Here is a 17,113-nt window from a genome sequence, read left to right as displayed (position 1 = left end):
AAATAAATATAGTTTAAAAAAACTAAAAAACACGCTTTTAAAGCACATCGAACTAAAAAGTTAAAAATAATTTTTAAAATTAACTTAAAACAATAATGAACGAAAAATACTAGTATTATTGTGAAAAAAAGCGTGGGTGCTTTATGCCATATTTTTTGTATATTGAGCGCCTGACCCTTTTTTTCACAATAATACTAGTATTTTTCGTTCGTTATTGTTTTAAGTTAATTTTAAAAATTATTTTTAACTTTTTAGTTCGATGTGCTTTAAAAGCGTGTTTTTTAGTTTTTTTAAACTATATTTATTTCTAATAATAACTGTATTTCGATAATTATAGGAACATAAAAGTGTATAAATTCCTTAAAAAAAATAGGTTACTTATTGTTGAATTATTTATTTTGGTAATTTAAGAAAAATGTTTGATATAAATTTGTAAAGCATTACAATTGGTAGGGCTATTAATATCTCGTTGGATTCGTATTTTATGTCTAGTTAATTTTTGATAGTTTTTATGACACATTCTATTGAATAAAACTTATTATATAGTTTTCAAATTTATAAAGACTTCAATACACAATCATTAACATTTTAATTACTTAAAATAGTCTTTTACAAAGCAAAAATTAACCCCCTACCTTGAGATTTTAAATATTTGAAAATGATCAGACAAAAAATCATAGGGGGATAACGACTATTAGAAAATTTTTCAAAATCTATTAGCATTTTTATACCTCGGCGAGAGTTAAAATGCGACCGAATTATGTATAGTGATAAAAATAGTCATACCCGATTTTCACTTGTAATATAAATTTTGAAATGCTTATAGTTTTAGTTTTATTTATTATAGAGGTGGGCAAGAATTCCCCATGCACTCAGACCAATAAGTCCATTGTGCGCACCTCCTACGGAATTATATTAATTCAGTTACTTCAGATAAGTTTTCCTAGTAGATCGCACCTATATATATTCAAATAGTCCTGTTTTTTTAGCGAAAGTACTCCTTGGGTTTTAGGTTTTCCATATCTGCTTTTTGGAGAATAGATTTTATCAAATGTTTAAATCTTAATGTGGTTAGGGTATCATACATAATGTGAAATAAATCTTGCTCTTCTGTTCTACACTTCCTGTACTAAGGTGATTCTGTCACTCCCATTATGTAAACATGCTTAAGATGACCGCATTCTGTGAGTAGTCCAGTCTAAGTGCTTATTTGATATCTAGTCATTTTATTAAGATCCGAAAATAGTAAACCGAGAGTATTGATAAACATTTTTGATTGTTTGGGTAACACCATATTTTCCTGTGTTCTCAGCACCAGTTTCTGGGTAGTAATTTGAGAAATTGCTCTGTGAGTCCTACCACTGGTTCTGATTCAACATGTTTCTGCACCTTTGCTCACTAAACAGCCTGCTTTTTTATTACCAGCCACGCCGCTGTGCCCTGGTACCCATGCTAATGTAACTTTATTGACCGTTGCTAGTGATTCTAAAGTTTTTCTGTATTCAAGGACTAGCCTTGAAATCACTTGGATATTACTAAGTGCCTTCAGAGCAGCTTCCAAACACTTAGGATAATTATATTCCATTTCTTGAACACTATCAGGTTCTAGGCCCCTATTAGTATTGTTATTACCTCTGCTTGAAACACAGAGGATATCGTGCCATTGACATGATAATATTTATGAGAGGTTTTAATACCCAAATGCCAGCACCTACCTTTCCTGATTTCTTGGAGTTGTCAGTATAAATTACAAACCCTCCTTTCCTAGTCAAGTAGTTTATATTTCATTCCCTACGTGTTAAGATCCTTACTCTGTAGGGGATGTTTTTTGGAGAACAGGTTTAATATTGTCTCAGGGATATCCTGGTATATTGTGGTCTATCTCTTAGTATTGTACCATGTTCTACGGTGATGCTATCCATAACCCATATACCTAAGTTGTGGAGTCTTAGTGTTGTTGTTTTGATAAGAGTTCTAGGTATAAATGAGGTATTCCAATTAATGCCTCTGATTCCACCATTAAAGTGGTTCTTATTAATCCGGTAATTACTATAACAGGTGTTCTTTGAATGTGTTTAAATTTTTTTTTGGCTGTAATAAGTGTTGTCTATACCACCAAACTGTAATATTATATTATTACACATAATATTAATATATAATATGATGTTATCATTTGTTCATGTATGTCACATATTATGATTATACAAGATCACCAAAACAGGGTTCTCTTATTTAAAATACAAAATAACCTTTTAACTATACGATAAAATCTCCCTCTTGTAGAAATTATTAAGTAACGCCTACACGCTGGGACCCCATTTTAATTAACCAATTAGAATACAAAGCCTCAGCTTCTAGGATCACGGTAGAGATCGCTGGGCTACCCCCTTCACACTATAAAAAGCCATTTTTCCCCATTAAAACCAGTTCTTTTGACGATTTTAGAATGCACAAAATCTACGACACTCTACTCAAGATTTCACTCTCCGGGACTTAGTCGATTTTTTTAATTAATTTGGACTTAGAATATTTTTCAATTTAAAAAACACTTAGTCGATTTTTTAATTAATTTGGACTTAGAATATTTTTCTTTAAAACTAAATGACACTTAGAAATTTTAAAGTGAATTTTGTTTTGGTGAATCTTTTAATTTAATTTAATTTGTTCAATCATTAATAATATTTTATTTTTCTTATTGTGGAAATAAATATCAAATAATATTTTAAACATTATATCTTATTAAAATTATTTTATTTTAATAATAAACCCAACCTAATTTTAGATTTTTATTTAATTATAAAAATTTATTGTGAGCTTTTCTTATTGGGTAGCTAGTCTCGTTACTAATGTCTTTGTTTTAACAAACATCGCGCCGGCAGACAGAGCTAAAGGTCACAATCTTCTCAATTTAAATTGAGATTTAAATTTATTTAATGGTAATTTTATTTGACTAAGTGTATTGCAATCCTATACTTATTGGGTAGCTAGTTTCGTTACTAATGTCTTTGTTTTAACAAACATCGCGCCGGCAGACAGAGTAAAGGTTGCAAGTAAACATTATTCAAAAATTAGGTACATTAGGTTAGAATATATTTGTAAGCCTATGCGTATTGGGTAGCTAGTCTCGTTACTAATGTCTTTGTTTTAATAAACATCGCGCCGGCAGACAGCGTAAAGAAACTTACAAATATATTTTTAGTGTTTAATTTTTGTCTTGGTTATTATTGTGCCGCATCCTTTCAAGGTGCTTCATTTTAGCACCGGGACACATTGGGCCACCACAATTCTGCCTTGATAAAATTTTTTACATAGATATAGATATTTCTGAATCTTGTTTTGGCCAGGCCAGAGGAAAATTTAAGAAATATTGGTATCGATCTCTCAATAAAATATACTCTCTAAAAAAAAAAAAAAATACTTATTCAACAGACGTAAAAAAAAAATCAATAAGTAAAAAATTAAAATTGTATTTATAATAAAATACAGAGTGTTTAGAATCAATCACAAGTAAGACCAGTTGTAGACTTTGTGTAATTAAATCATATTATTTAAAGTCTTGAATCGTTTTATAATTAATTACATAGACTATGTTACACATAGTGTAAATCGTATACGTAGTGCGTTTAATACGGAAATCAACACTGGATTACTTAAAATATTATTATATCACACAGGACGTAAGGAAAGTACAATTTAACTTATGCTTTCGAACTTCCAACAATCTATTGCGTGATAAACCATCAATAATTAATGAGAGAAATAATTAATAAAAAAAAATTGAAGACAATTAAATCTACATTAAAATTCCAAAAACTCATAACAAATAATGATAACAATAATCTATTAGTATCCCCTAATTTCTTTTTATATTTAACCTACGCCTTCTCATTTTTATACATCTAATTTTTCTTTTTCTATTCTTTCTTTTTATTTTTGGTTTATTACAAAACCAAGGCACCATACAGAATCATAAGTTTAATCACTAAAGTTTATAGCCAATATATAATTCTTGATTTAGCTCTACTGCATGTCCACAATGTGGCCATGGCTTGTTTTTCTTTTATCTCAATATGTAATTTCCATCTTAGCTTACTGTCTAAGATAATACTTAAGTATTTCACCTCTCACTTAAAGCCAATTTTTTGTCCATTCAGGCAAAATGTACCAAGACTGTCTAGTCCTGTTCTTCTCCTGGTAAACATTACTACTTCTGCTTTATTTGGATTAATAACTAGGCTGTTCTTACTACAACACATGTATATAGTGTTCAGTCTTTGCTGTGGTAAGTCTATAATTTTATCTGGGAATTTACCCACTACTACTATAGCTAATTTATCCGCATAGTCTTGTGTATAACACTATTCGTTTAAATCATTAATAAGTGAATCTAAAACGAGACACCCTATCAAGGGAAATAGAACCCCTTCTTGTAGGCATCTATGTTTAAAACTTTTGATTACTTTGGTTTTATTAAGCTATACCAATATGAAGCGTTCCTTAAGCAAAAGATGGTTTCTATCCACTTAATAATAAGTCGTTCTATTCTATGCTATTGTGCAAATTTACCCATATCGGGTTGTAAGCAATGATTTGGATTACAGCATCGTCCAAGGTTTTATTTTGTTGACATTTTCAGTGAGACACTTAAATGACATCTCTTGGGATGAACTGATCACAAGTGCTCCGTCAATGAGCCTAGTGTCTTCAAACTTTGGTACATTTATTACATCAGTACTCCATAGTATCAAGTCTCCAACACAAGACTCATTGAGTTGCCCTTGTTCAGTGGTCAACTTATTAGTAGGATAACCCACGAGGACTAGTAACACTATTTTATCGTCGGATACCATATCCTTGTAGGTTTTTACCTAACAGGTCTTCTTCACCAGAGGTTCTGGTCTCTTAGTTATCGATACAGACTTTTCTAAGTCATTGGTTCCCTTATTCTTTCCTTTCAGTTGGTTCTTCTTTCTCTCTGTTTTCGTGTTTTCTCTTCACTTGCACACTGACTCGCGCTATGTTCCTTAGGCTTAAATTTAAGACCTTCGATCCTATCAGCAACTGCTCCCATTTGGGCTAGCAAATCATAATTTGCCTCTGCTGACATCATCTCTGTGCTAATAGACGGTTCACTAAATGTCCCGTTTTTCACAATAAGATTTTCAATTTCAACGATTCTTCTACGAAAAACTGTCAATTCACGTTCTTGTTCTGACAGATTGTCCGTAAGATCCCTGTTCATCCCTTGTTCGTTGTTTTGTGGTTTTCTATGTTTTTATCCATATAGTTCCCACGAGTAGTCAAGAAATATTGGTCCATCACACTAGAGCTCGATACTGTGATTAGGCTGTATCTCTATGAAGCGCCAGATGCCTGTGAGGATCCCAATGATCACTTTACCTTTCGGCTAACTACTCTGTGACAAGTTAGCAACCCTTTTACTTGGTATGGCTGGGTTAGAGGGCCTATTCGCTGTTAACAAGCAGGTATATCCAGGCCCACCGGTCTCAACTAAACAAAGTCATGACTGGCTAAAAGCAGTGGTACGTGTTGCCAGCCCCACTGAGTTAACTATGGTCCGCGATGTTGTTAAAACAGTAATCCTTACGAATCTCCTGCAGGATAAAATGCTAATAACTTCTGAAGTACTTGCTCAAACGTTGTTATCAACCAGTTATTTTCTTAAATAGATCGTTTTCTATTTTATGAGTTAGTTAAATAATCCATTAAAAAAAAGTTTGTATCCATCTAAGAGATAAGTTAATCATTTATTAAATCGAGAGATACTACTTTACAAAAACAAAAAACATATATTTAACATAATTATTTTAAAAAAAATTTCGATTTTGTTAATATACAGTGTTCCTCCTAATTTCAAAAAAGCACGTGTCTTGTTGATAACGAAATAATAATAATTATTATATATATAGTGTACACAAACTGTATTGAATTTTTAGATTTGTACCTACAATAGCAAAAAATATATACAAATATATAAAAATAATTTTCGTCAACGTCAACGCGAACTGTAATAGTGCTCTATAAAGATATTGGTTATTTATACCTGATAAAATGGTCAATACAATAATCCAAATATACCAATGAAAAGTAGAGATTCTAACGGTTAACTACATATAAAAAACACAACAATGACTGGAGCAGTGAAACGTTTCAACGTTTGTACTCTTTTAAGTTTACATTACTCAACTAATAATACAAAATCAGAACACAATTTTGCCTAAATAATTAACTTATTTTTTGTTTTAATTTAAAAGAAACAAATATATATATACTAAATAATAATCAGTCCTTTTTTAAGAACTAATTAATTTAGGTAAACAGAAAATTATAATCCTTTGGATCACGGATGGTAACGCGTTGTTGCGAGCACCATTGCAAAGGATTTAAGGGAATATTTGGAGAATCCAGTAATCTTGATCACAGTTGATAACACGAAGGTTATGATCACCGTTAAAGATTAACTAACTTTTTTTAGAAGAGAATTTTAATATATAAAATTTTGAGCACGGTTGGTAACAATAAATTAATGTCGTTACGAGTACCGTTGAAAATTCTATATATTAAAAGAATAAGATTTTGGGAAATAAATAAACAGAAACTTACCTAGTGGAGAGGTGTATATACAAAGTTAAACTAGTAGGCTATAAATATCGCGAAAACTAAATTAATTAAAATTTGATACAGAGATAATAAAAGATAATTAAAAAAGCAGTAAGAAAGAACCTTATACCACCCACCACCACTTGGGTAGTGTACATTGATTGTTTACTGATTATTTATTTTTAATATTTTGTAATAAATAAATGTGCATTTTTATATCTTATTTAAATTGCGAGTTCCCGTTTGGATTGATATGTAACATAAAAAGGTTTACAAGCATTATCTATACAGGGTGTTCAGTAAGTCAGGAAACGGGTATCTATTGTTCTCATTGTTTGTAACAATGAGAACAATAGATACCCGTTTCCTGACTTACTGAACACCCTGTATAATTAAATAAAAAATACATTATGTCATATTCTTTTGAACAAAAGTTAACAAACATGACTATCCAACGGACTTACTTGTAACTGAAAAAAACGGCAATATAGCTGTAGCGTAACGCTACAGCACTCAACGTGTTTATATGTAAAAATAACTTTTGATGTTACGATTTAAATAAAATACCATAGGAAGTTATCAAAAATAAAAATAAACTTATAATAATTACAATAGTATAATTCAAAATTGATGGTAATATACTTTCAAAACTTGCACTAATCACTCCTTTAATTAATGTGATTTTTGTTTTTAACAGGGTCCTTTGTGGAATAAAGTTCGAGGATCAGATTTAGCATATTCCTGTGATATTTTTCTAAAGCTAGATGAAGGAAAGATTTCCTTAAGTTTTTACCGTTCGGTGAATGTACCAGCTGCTTATCAAGCTATTAAATCAGTAATAGTATGTAGAATTTAAAACATTAATGTTTAAAATTAATAAAAATATATTATTATGAAAATGTATTATTATAAAAATGTCAGTGGCACAATCAAATTTTACTTTTTTTTACCTGAATGTGGTATAACAAGAAGTAATAGTGGACTTGAAAACATTTTTATCTTTAAGTTCAATATAACTTTTATATGTTACTAATTACTATCACCAACTCTTCATATACATGTGTTATTTTCAAATATAAGTAATAACATATTCGAATAATTTCTAACTTCTCAGCGGCCTTGTATACTACTGGTGGTATATTCACTATGAAAAAAGTATTAAAATTATATGAACTCTTAGTTAATCCGAAACCTTAATAATTAATTTTAGTTGTTATAAATTAATCTTTAATCAATTAGTTTTATAGAAAATATTTCTTGTTAAATTTTTCTATAATTTTAGGACGAACATTTATCTAATGGATTTTCTTGGGATCAAACACTTTTTGAATCAGCAAAATCTTCTACTATATTTGACATAGTTAATAGACAGAATACAATTGCCATATCAAATATGGATTCAATTATGTTTTACTTCCGAAATTTAACACAAACTTATAACCAGTAATATTTTATTTATTAGAATGAAATATTTGAAAAAAAAAGGTATTTCTTTAGGGACTTAGTAAAAAAAATATCATTACTAAAACTTGAAGATCTTCCTGAAATTGGCAGAAAGTATGTGATGCCATTATTTAATCCACAATCTACCTTAACTGTAATGGTATGTCCTCCTACAATAGTTGAAGAAACAGCTAATGAATTTGAAAAGTAATATTTTAAATGATTATTAGGGTGAAGTTGTGTAAATATAAACAAATGGAATAATTGTTAATTCTTTTTTTTTTTTTAAATATTTAACAGATTTTATTTTAGATTGATAAGTTATGTTCTTCATTTGTGTTGCGATCATATTAAATTAAGTTCGGAGTAAAAACTTGTGAATTTATCTAAAAAAAATGCAAATACCATTACTTCAATCGTTTACAATTACACCACTTCACCAAAATTATATAAATAACAATTTGCTAATGAAAATATTTAAAATTTCAGAATTGGTATTAAAATGAATGTATACAAGTCTTTAGATGAAAGTTTTCTAAATAACTAACAGAGTACTTGGGTAGAATACTTTTTTAAATAACTCTAAAAGTACGTTTTTGAATTATTACATATTTTATTTATTAAATTATAAACATAACTCAAACCAAAACAATCAAAGTAAATGTCAAAAAATTACTAAATATTCGTATTTTGCATTATAAAATTATTTTTTTGCAAAGAATTTCTAAATATGTTATATAATACAAAACCACCGAATACTTACACCCAAAAAAGTATTTCTAGGGTATTCAGTAAAGTATTCTGTTCAAGTATAACTAACTGATAATTATCAGTTAATCTTGTTAGTCATATATATTTATCGTTTTATTAATTTTGATATATTAATATATATGTATAAATTTATACTTCAAAAACTTTTGGTATAGTTTTAATATATTAATTACCTTATATCCATGTTTACAATATCAATTAAAAAATAATTTTTAATAACTCTGTTGCATCTATTAACTGTATAATTAAAAAGTATAATTCACAGTATTAATAAAGTGTATTTTATTATCAAAGCTACATATTAGAGAGACTAAATTTGATGACATATTACTTATCAGCACATTACATACAAATTGATAATACAAAAACCAATAATTTAAACTCCTCCTAAATTTATACATAATTAAATTAAAATATAAAATAAATAATTTAAACACTAAGCAACAAATTAAAAAAATATGTTTTTAGGTCGCGTGATTATTTTATTGTATTTTGTATTTTGTCAAACATTGTTGGTATTCGTCATGAATTTTGATTATGTAATCGTCCTTACCTATGTGCCTTTTTAAATGTGAATTTTAAATTTACCATCTTCCCATTTTAGTGTCCATTCAGTCGCTGAGAAAATCAACTTCCTTTCTTTAGTAATTTTTTCTAACTTATTATTTTCTCGATCGTCCAACCAACGAATAATTTGTTTTACTATTTCTTAAATTCTGTTATTATAGTTTTATATAAATAAAGTATCTTTAACACCTTTGGTGTGATTATTAATTTTCTCAGTGTCGTTTATTATTTATAAGTGTTTAGAAACATAATCTAAATTGCATACAGCCTCCAAAAATTAACTTAAATTATCTACCATAAAAATCTACAATAAAAACAAGAGTACATAAAATTTAAAATCAACTTTCTTACATATTGTTGCGTATTTTATATTTTAAACTAACAAAGCTGTTTAAATAAATTATAAAAATTATTTTTTATGATTAATAATATTTTTCAGAAAAAATTAAAAATTATTTTTCGTCGTTATTGAAAATTGTTTTATTTAATTTTACTATTAATTATAAATATTTATGTAGAATACCTTCACGTTTTTTATTTAAATAATGAAGATATATTTCTACTCTTATATAATTCTTTTATACATCAGTAAACCCCACAATTGGGGTTACTTTAGGAATACTAATAATAATCCTCGATCGAGAGGGTGAGGCTGTACAGTCACTTCCTTGAAATAAATTTTCCATTTTCTCTTGCTCCAACTCTGGAGCGAAAGATACTGCAGAGATAAATAAAATGATACTTGAAAATTTACTTGTATTAATAAATGGTTTTATAAAATAGGTTTTTAATAAATATATTAAATCACCTATACAGTGGTGCCGCAACAGGGGGACAGGGAGGCAGTTATCCTTTGGTAAAAATAAGAGGGGGACAAAAGTATCATTATGCCCCCCCCCCAATAGAATCTGACAAAAAGAAAAATTACAATGAATCTGGAAATTACCATACTTAATTATTTAGCTATTCAGATTTTAGGATTAAAAATTGTTAATGAATTTACCTAACACCAGTTGAGTATTAAAAAACGGTAGCATAAATTGTTGAACAAAGAATCACACTCAGTGGTTAGCACCATCTCCTAAATACCTGCGATCCTTGCTCTCATTATTAACTATTCAGCTAATTAGCTATTAAATGATGCAGCTATATGGCCTTTAAACGCTTGGACTGTGTCATCGTTTCAAAATGTATCTGCGTTTGGATCGCTCTAACCGTTCGCTTATCGTTTTAAACATCGTAATGTAAATAAAATTATTCAACCAATAAAGTATTGATATACTTATAGCCAAAATTGTCAAAAATATACATATTTAATAAGCCATCGACTTTTACGAATTAAATACTAACACTATAAAATAATACTAGATAAGGTTTCTAAAAACTATTTAAAATTAATTCTACATACAATAAATAATACTCATATAATTTTTCTATAAACCATGTAAAATTAAAATGTTACATAAATTATATACTTTCTTGTCTTTTTAAAATAATAAAGTAAAATAAATACAGATATGTAAAGAAAAAATGTGTTCCAACCTATAGGCAAATCATAATGTTTTACCCCTTTAAATTAAAATAGGCAACTTAAATAAAACATGCCTCTCACTACTACGACAGTTAACGGAACTTTTGCTGGACGAAACATGATACGATTAATACATCTAATGTGTTTCGCCAATCTACGTGAGATAGCGCACGATGTACATGAAATCGCGGCACCTCAGTACGCACAGCCAGCAGATTGACAGTGATCAGTAGTGATGGGAAATTTGATTCGATCAGATGAATCAACTCTTTCGAATCAGATCATTTAAATGAATCGATTCTTTGAATCAATTCAGTGATTCAAACAATAATTATTCATATTGAACTTAATTAAGAGAAAAATGTTTTATCATGATAATGTTTAGACACTAAAAGATCAAATAGTTATACAACGATTTTTATGATCATTATTTTTTTTGATAGTAAATAGTAACAGTTGCTTGTTGGTAATTTGGCGGGGCCAGATATAACATTTTTTTATTATGCATTATTTTTTAAATTCCGTTAAAAATATTCCTAGTCAGAAAAGTGGTCTGATGTTTTCTCGCTTATCCATTTTTTGGTTCGAACTAATGGTATTTAGAAAATCAGAATTGTTTGCTATAACAATGATAACGTATATCATGGTGTATTTAGGTGTGCTTTTATTGCGAGATAAGCTAAATTTCAGTGTTACCCATTAACTGATTCTTCTACCACACTAAATCACTTCAATCGAATCATCTGGGGAATCAATTCATTCGTAAATTACTCATCCCTGCTTAGTACATACTAAAATATCAGTGTTACCCATGAACCGATTCTTTTTACCACGCTGAATCAATTCAATAAAATATAGTTGTCGAATCGATTCACTGAATCGATTCATTCGTGAATTACTCATCCCTAGTGATCAGGTAAATCGAACTCTCGCGCGCCATTGCAGATATTGCCGTAAAAAACACTTGAATAAAAATAGACGGTCGATATCGGAAATCGGCTCGAGGAATTAGATCTAACCAGACGCAGTTAGATATAACACGCGACTCAAATACATCTGCCTTATTAGCACATACCTCCTTAAATAATTACACTGCGGTTTTTAACGATACTACGGGTCCTAGTCGAAAACGACATTCTGTTGAAAGTCCCGGCTCCTATCGTACTGAGATCGCATCCGCACCCCCTTTGAAAAGCAGGACATTATTGATGATATAGTAAACGACATGTAGGCACAGGGGATAATAAAACCTAATGAATTGCCATGTTCAGCACCTATAGTGTCAGCCAAAAATATAGGCGAGGCTTTTAATTTATGCATAGACTACTAACGATTAAACGAAGTAACCTTTTCGGATGCGTACTCCATACCCAACCTGAACGACATTATCAGAAATATGACGGGGGCAAAAATATACCCGATTTTCGACTTAAATTGTGTTATTGGCAATGATCATTAAATCAGAACGTCTCTAAATTAGCGGCGTTTAGAACTAGAAGAGACTTATTTTAATTTCGCGTACTACCGTTTAACACAGGCGTGGTATTACCCTCACACTGGTATCTGTGTATCAATTCGTCTGGATATTAACCGGCGGCACATACATAAATATAGATGAACAGCCGCCGGCCGCCAACCGGTATCTGTTTAATACTTTCACGGTCGTGGTAACACTCTTGTAGTTTATCATAGTGAATTGTGTTTATTTTTTTTTTTTTTAATATATTTAATTTTTAATATTGTAATAAAATTAATTTTGATAAAATTATACTTATTTTAAGTTTGTTTTGCTTATTTCGTTGTCGTTCCTTACCGCTACCATGACACGTTTAGACTCAAAAATTCCCATATGACGTTCGTAAAACTTATGAACGTGGTATTTAGAGGATATTTAGATGACTTCGTTGAAGTTTACTTGGACTACATTATCATTTATTCAAATAGTGTCTAGAAAATCATTTAGACCATTTAGGCAAAGTTCTAGAGCGAGGGAGATTATCGTTTTTGCCAAACTGATCTTCTACCTGTCTATCTACTAAAAAATTTGAGAACCATTTAATTTTATTCATGGGTCTCCACGAGCCAGTATCGGTTTTAGCGTATGGGTAGATTAGGTAGATGCCAGTACCAAAATGTTTGGCATTTATTGAATGTTACGTTCAGGTCAGTATTTAAGATTTTTACGTGTGGTTAATGAACAAAATAAAGTAATTTTTTGTCCCATCACTATCAAATGACTATCAACCTTAAAAAATATCTAATACGTGTTATAATATAATAAAAAATAGATCTATAAATTTTTCGATAGTTGCTGAAAATTAATTTCACAAATTCAATTTGGCTAATTTCATTTTTATTAAATTTATCAATTGTCTCTTTTGTTTTTTTGAAACGGATTTCAATTTTATACCGTACGCTTTTTGATACTGCATTAACAAAACTATATATTTTAATGTAATTATAAGACTATAAATTTTCTATTAAAATTTTTAAAAATATATTAGTAGAAGGATGCACCATAAAAAATTGTTTATTAAAATGCGAATGAAACGATTCGCAATAATCTATGCACTGCTATCTAATGACAATAAAAAAATAGTAAAAAGTTCGATTAAATGAATAGTAGATAATTATTACCGGGATATTTTTGCAAATATTTTAATCAGTGGTTCTCAAGCTTCTATTTATAGACAGGTTTAAACTATCGGTTTGGCGGAAACGATACAGTTAATTTTGGCTGAAAAGATGAACGCCCCTAAAACGAAACAGGTTGATATGTCTCAAGTGTAAAATAGGTTGCTTTGAAATTTCCTTTTTGTAACATTGTACAAGCGAGGGCATCGACAAATAACCTGTCATCAATAGTATTATATGTATATTTTGTAGTTTTATGTTTCATGTTAAATGTAATCCTCTATTTAATTGTACTGTAGATAATAATCATTATATATATATATATAAATTGTGATATTGCTTATAGTCAAACATCTAGTGTGGAGATAATAGTTACTTTAATGAAAGATTCAAGAAAATAAGAGTTAAATATAAATTTTGCTCTAACTCTGAATTTAGTTCTGTTTGAAAATATCCTGATAGTGGTTTACAATAGAAAAACTGTATGAATAATTTTATTAAGGAAATGGAAGAAAAAAAAGTAAAAACAGTGAAATAAATTATTTTTATTAAATATACCTGTAATAGCAAAAAACTAAATTATAGAATACGACCGATTTCAATATCTTTAGATGTTTATTATCAAAATGTTCGTAGCTTAAGTTCTAAAACTGATTTATGAACATGCAGTAAAAAATAGTTTTAATTATGATATTATTGCATGTACTGAAACATGGTTAAATGACTCGATCGATTCTGCCAAATTAAAATTCAATGATTTGTTTATATATTGTATTGTATTGTATTGTATTGTAAATTTGTTTATTGAATGCTATTAAAGAAATATATAATTCTAGGCTTTTATTAGGTGACTATTTAATTGTTGAGCATGTTGTTACTTATATGTCATTAGATAATGACACTAGTACTATTGTTTGTTGTGTTTACGTTCGGATATAGCTTTTTAAATTAAATTTTTCCTTTCCATTAATTCTTTAATTTCGAAGTTATCTGATTCTAATATAATTATTATGTTTCGTGGATTTCTGAAAATTAGGTACATTTGATTTTGAAATCTCAAGCAATTTTTATAGTTAATTACAGTTTAATAGTTTTTTGTGATTATAACTTTATCAACAAGATGTTGATTACTCAAAAAAATAAACAACAAAAAAATATTTTAATGAATTATGACAATACATTTTACGTAATTACAAATAAATTTATATGCGAAACTATTTAAGAAAGTATATACAGGGTGGCCCACCACTCACTGACAACTTAAATAACTTTTTATCTAGTTAATATTTTTAGTTGATTTTTTTTTTAAATAATACTTATATGTTAGGTCCATAGCTATATCTCAATAATTAATTTTTTTACATTTTATTAAAAATATTATTTATTTTTAAATTTTAAATAAAATGTAAAAAAAAAATCTAAGATAGATATTTTGTAGAGTAGAATATAAGAAAAATTTTAGTAAAAAAATATCTTATTAATATTGAGTAGTAAATATTCTGTAGCGTTTTGAAGTTTGTGAAAATTTGAATTTTCATGTATTATTTTACGGTATTAAACATTGAAATACGTATTGAGAAAAGGACAGAAGAAAACGCTATCTTTTCATGATTACTGTATATACATATGATGATAATGTGTATACATTACAAACTTGGCATTAATACCATGATAAGAAATTAGATAAGGCAATTATTACTTATCACTCTCATTCAAAAGTATATTGAAAAGATAGCGTTTTCTTCTGTCCTTTTCTCAATACGTATTTCAATGTTTAATACCGTAAAATAATACATGAAAATTCAAATTTTCACAAACTTCAAAACGCTACAGAATATTTACTACTCAATATTAATAAGATATTTTTTTACTAAAATTTTTCTTAAATTCTACTCTACAAAATAGCTATCTTAGATTTTTTTTTTACATTTTATTTAAAATTTAAAAATAATTAATATTTTTAATAAAATGTAAAAAAATTAATTATTGAGATATAGCTATGGACCTAACGTATAACTATTATTTAAAAAAAAAATCAGCTAAAAATATTAACTGGATCAAAAGTTATTTAAGTTGTCAGTGAGTGGTGGGCCACCTTGTATATAATTAAGCAAAAAAACACCAACAATTGAGCAGTGTTAACAAAAATAGCAGGTATTTTAAGTGTATGATCAAAACATAATTTTATTTAATTAAACAGCTGAAAAATATTACATTTTTTTATTTTTAAATATATAAATAATAAATGATATTTGTAATATTACTTTTTAGTTTTTATAATAATATAATAATAGTTTATTAATAAAATGAACTCCATTATAAACTATTTAATTTACATTATTCATAATTTTATTTTGATTCAGACAGAAAATAATGACAAATTTGCAAAAATAATCATTTAATTAAAAAATATAAATAGGAATAGGGGCAATTTTTTTTAAATATTTGGTTTATTATTTTCTCAATAGACCCATTGTTGAAAGCGGAGTGGTGGAAATCCTCGGCTTAGAACTGAGCTCTTTTGAAGGCCTCGTTACAGGCACAACAAGAAAAAGAACAAGAAAAAATCCTTCCACCTTAATTAACGAATGAACTTTTTCTATTCTTCTTCCTCGCCTTAATCCCAACTACTTGGGGTCGGCCACCCTTATCCTAAATTTCCACTTGACACGATCTTCGACATCATCTACGCTTACATTAGCTGTTCTAAAATCACTAGATTGATCCTACAATCAAATCATTTATTTTAACATGTAAATTAAAAAATGAATCCGTACCATAAAAGGAAAACTACTCTTTATAGTATTAAGACAATTTCAAAATTTCGACATACTTTACCTTAATCAAGATATTAATAAGGAACCAGCAGATCAAGTAGCTTTTGGAATAAAACACCAATTTTTTTAAAATTAAACACTATCTAAAGATTTGCATCGAAGCGTTTATTTTTGATAGTGATTTTAATCACTGTCAGATATCATTATACTTGATCCAACTATGCCAATATATATATTATGTGGACTGTATAAATCTTTGAACAAATAAATAAAAAAAAAAAAACCCAGCACAGGGGGGTCGCGGCACAGTGGTGACGTGGCATAGTTGGATCAAGTATAATGATATCTGACAGTGATTAAAATCACTATCAAAAATAAACGCTTCGATGCAAATCTTTAGATAGTGTTTAATTTTAAAAAAATTGGTGTTTTATTCCAAAAGCTACTTGATCTGCTGGTTCCTTATTAATATCCTGATTAAGATAAAGTATGTCGAATGAAAAAGGGTTTATTAAAAAATATTATTTGTCATAAAAAAATTGGGTGGATCCATAAACTTTTCAATTAGTTATAGCATTATAAAGTTAAATATAATATAAATAATAAAATCGAGAATTTTCACACGAAAAAAGCATTCGGTAGCCATTTTCGCCGTGAAGACAAGTCCAGAGGTCAAATTTTTTTTTTTCAAATTAAAGTATATTACAGTAGCTTTAATTTAAGATATATATAAAAGTGTCAGACCTTCCGGAACATTTTCAAAAGTTAT

At 28.5% G+C, this 17,113-nt stretch overlaps 1 protein-coding gene across 1 annotated transcript in view; it reads left to right on the top strand.

Annotated features, from left to right (window-relative positions):
* Positions 1–9,093, top strand: part of LOC126902721 (uncharacterized protein C05D11.1-like) — a 22,041-nt gene extending 12,948 nt beyond the window's left edge. Inside the window, exons 15-18 of the mRNA XM_050680291.1 lie at positions 7,319–7,462; positions 7,904–8,064; positions 8,119–8,271; positions 8,554–9,093. Of these exons, the coding sequence (XP_050536248.1) occupies positions 7,319–7,462; positions 7,904–8,064; positions 8,119–8,271; positions 8,554–8,611 (516 nt within the window). The 3' untranslated portion in view covers positions 8,612–9,093. The remainder of the gene's footprint in view (positions 1–7,318; positions 7,463–7,903; positions 8,065–8,118; positions 8,272–8,553) is intronic.
* Positions 9,094–17,113: the final 8,020 nt, after the last annotated feature.

The sequence above is a fragment of the Daktulosphaira vitifoliae genome, unplaced genomic scaffold (assembly GCF_025091365.1).
Source record: "Daktulosphaira vitifoliae isolate Bord-2020 unplaced genomic scaffold, ASM2509136v1 Scaffold_3, whole genome shotgun sequence".
Lineage (NCBI taxonomy): Eukaryota > Metazoa > Arthropoda > Insecta > Hemiptera > Phylloxeridae > Daktulosphaira > Daktulosphaira vitifoliae.
Note: the sequence above shows the minus strand (reverse complement) of the source record. Positions and strands in the feature narration are given on the sequence as shown.